Below are 2,797 nucleotides of genomic sequence, written 5' to 3'. Positions count from 1 at the left end.
TAATACTTTAAACAATAAAGAATCAAAAAAATTGTAATAAAAAATGATTTCACTGATATGTGGAATCTAATAAACAAAATAGAAACAGACTCATAGATACAGAGAACAGAGCGACAGCTGTCAGAGGGTAGAGAAGTAGGGGGACTGGGTGATTACCAGAGGGGAAGGGTGGTGGAGCAGGTAGAAGAAGGTAACGGGGTGATAAATGGTGATGGAAGGAGACTAGACTTTGGGTGGTCTAGGCCTAGCGCTTTCCAGGGATTGTGCTGCTGCCCTCTCTGATCCTATTTTTCACTAAACGATGAAGGGCTTGTCTTCTGGATTCTATAATGGGATTGGTAAGAAACACATGACAAATTCAGTGCTACATATTCATTCCTAAGCCTTGAAATTTTAACTTATTCTTTTTTTAAAAAAGTTCTTTATTGTTAAAAGTATCACATATGCCTCCCTTTCCCCCCCATTGATCCCCTCCAGCTTGCCCCGACCCCCCAAATCCCAGGCCTTCAGCACCCTATTGTCTTTGTCCATGAGTTATGTATATATGCATACAATGTCTTTGGTTGATTACCTCACGCCCACTCAACCTTCCCCCAACTTTCCTCTGAGATTCTGCACTCTGTTCCCTGCCTCATGTCTCTGTATTATATCAAAGAAGTTGTGTCATTTTAGCTCCATTAAACATAATCCCACACTGTTCTTTTATGCAACCAAATGAGCAGACTATTAGTGCTTCCAAGTCTCTCACACAAGCATGTTGAATCCAGAACCTTGAGTGGGTATACCTGTATCATTACATTTGTGACCTTCTCTCTCTGGACCATCGCCCTCAGAATATATTCACACATGTATTTCATGTCCTTCTGTCAATATTATTCAGCTTTGTAATCCCACTTTCTGGGCATTGGTCCCTGGAAAATAGCTTGAGATATAGATAATAACACCTTTCAGTATTACTCATAATTGAAGACACACAACAACTAACAGGTAGCTCAAGTAATTCACATCTGACCTAATTCCACACCTGACATTGACATTAAATGTGTTTTTTTTAAAAGGATTTTAAATTAGTGGGGCAAATTCATATGCTAAAATGTTAAATGAAAAAAAAGATACTGTATGTGTGTATATGCATAATGTGATCACAATTCAAAATATGTGTGACAAAAGAGAAGCTTTCTAATTCCTGAAGCAGCAAAACAGTCGATTAGTTCTGAATCTCTCCACATCTATTTCTAAAATCCATAGAAAGAAAGAGTAAACATCTAGAAACATTTTAATAAATGTTCCCAAGAAGGTATATACTAGAGCAGGGGTGAGGAACATCTGGTCTGTGGGCTAAATAAGGCCTGTGAAATCATTTGGTCTGGCCCTACAAAGGCATTAGGGTGAGTTTGACCAAATAAAGCAGGCAAATTTTTAAGTTGATAATTTTGTATGGCTTGAATAATGTTATAAATATCCAAATGGCCCATGGCAGAGGAAAGGTTCCCGACCCCTGTACTAGAACATTCAGAACATCATTGTTTATAATAGCAAAAAATGGTACCAAACTCAAATTCTATCAACAGAATAGATTAATAATTGCAATGTAGCCAAAGCTGGTTTGGCTCAGTGGATAGAGCGTCAGCCTAAGGACTGGGGGGTCCCGGGTTCGATTCCGGTCAAGGGCATGTACCTGGGTTGAGGGCACATCCCCAGCGGGGGATGTGAAGGGGGCAGCTGATGGATGTTTCTCTCTCATCGATGTTTCTAACTCTCTATCTCTCTCCCCTCCTCTCTGTAAAAAATCAATAAAATATATTTTAAAAAAATAATTGCAATGTATTCAATCAATGGAAATTTATAAAACAGTGGGAATGAGTAAAAGAGTTATAGCTGTGAGTGTAGTTGAAATGTAATATGGTTCCTCAAAAAAACCTATATTATGGAAGAATACTGTATAATAGTTTTTATATAAATTTTAAAACATGCACACAATTTTGTATATTTTTGGAGTGCATTAAAAATTATATGGGAAATATAAACATCTAAGGAGAGGGAGGAGAATATGACTAGGAATAAGAATAGAGGTGGCTCTGTTGCATGTAAAAATATTTTATCTCTGTATCATAGAAAGATAATTGGTCTTTGTCTCCAGTCCCTGGCATGGAGCTCCGAAATCCCTAGTAGTTCCCTGAGTGACAGTTTTGACAGGAGTGTCTTTTGCTTTAATAAGGAGACTCTTGGCAGGTTCCTACCTAACTTCAGGATGGAGGCTGGTCTTCAGAAAGACCAAACCTTGATCAGGAGCCTGGAACTATCAGCCCCACACCCCTAACTCCAGGGAGGTGAGTGGGTTGGAGATTGAGTTAATAACCGATCATGCCTATGTGATGAAACCTCCATAAAACCCCTAACCAATGGGGTTTAGATAACTATGAGTTGGTGACCATTTCTCATGTGCTGGGAGAGTGGCACAACCTGCTCCAGGGGGACAAACCTCCTGCACTTGTGACATTTCTAGACCCCTCCCCAAGTCCTTTCATCTGGCTGTTCTCACCTCTGTGTATCAGATAGCCTTTATCATCCTATCTAATAAAAGAGAAACATTATAATTAGCTGTATGTCTGCTACCCTTCCCATTGGCTAATCAGGGCGATATGCAAATTAACTGCCAGCCAAGATGGCGGCCGGCAGCCAGGCTACTGACGCAAACAGGAGGCTTGCTTGCTTCAGTGACGGAGGACTCCAATGTTCCCCGCCTGCTGCTGCTGGGCTCTGAGCTGCAGTCTAAGAAACAATGTTGCCATTATAG

General features: G+C 40.2%; 1 protein-coding gene across 1 annotated transcript in view; it reads left to right on the top strand.

The window, feature by feature from the left end:
• Positions 1-301: 301 nt before the first annotated feature.
• The window catches only part of LOC102753686 (dynactin-associated protein), a 15,372-nt gene continuing 12,876 nt past the window's right edge, over positions 302-2,797 (top strand). The window contains 1 exon segment of the mRNA XM_006764608.1: positions 302-338. Coding sequence (XP_006764671.1) covers positions 302-338 — 37 coding nt within the window.

This window comes from Myotis davidii, unplaced genomic scaffold (genome assembly GCF_000327345.1).
Source record: "Myotis davidii unplaced genomic scaffold, ASM32734v1 scaffold38, whole genome shotgun sequence".
Lineage (NCBI taxonomy): Eukaryota > Metazoa > Chordata > Mammalia > Chiroptera > Vespertilionidae > Myotis > Myotis davidii.
Note: the sequence above shows the minus strand (reverse complement) of the source record. Positions and strands in the feature narration are given on the sequence as shown.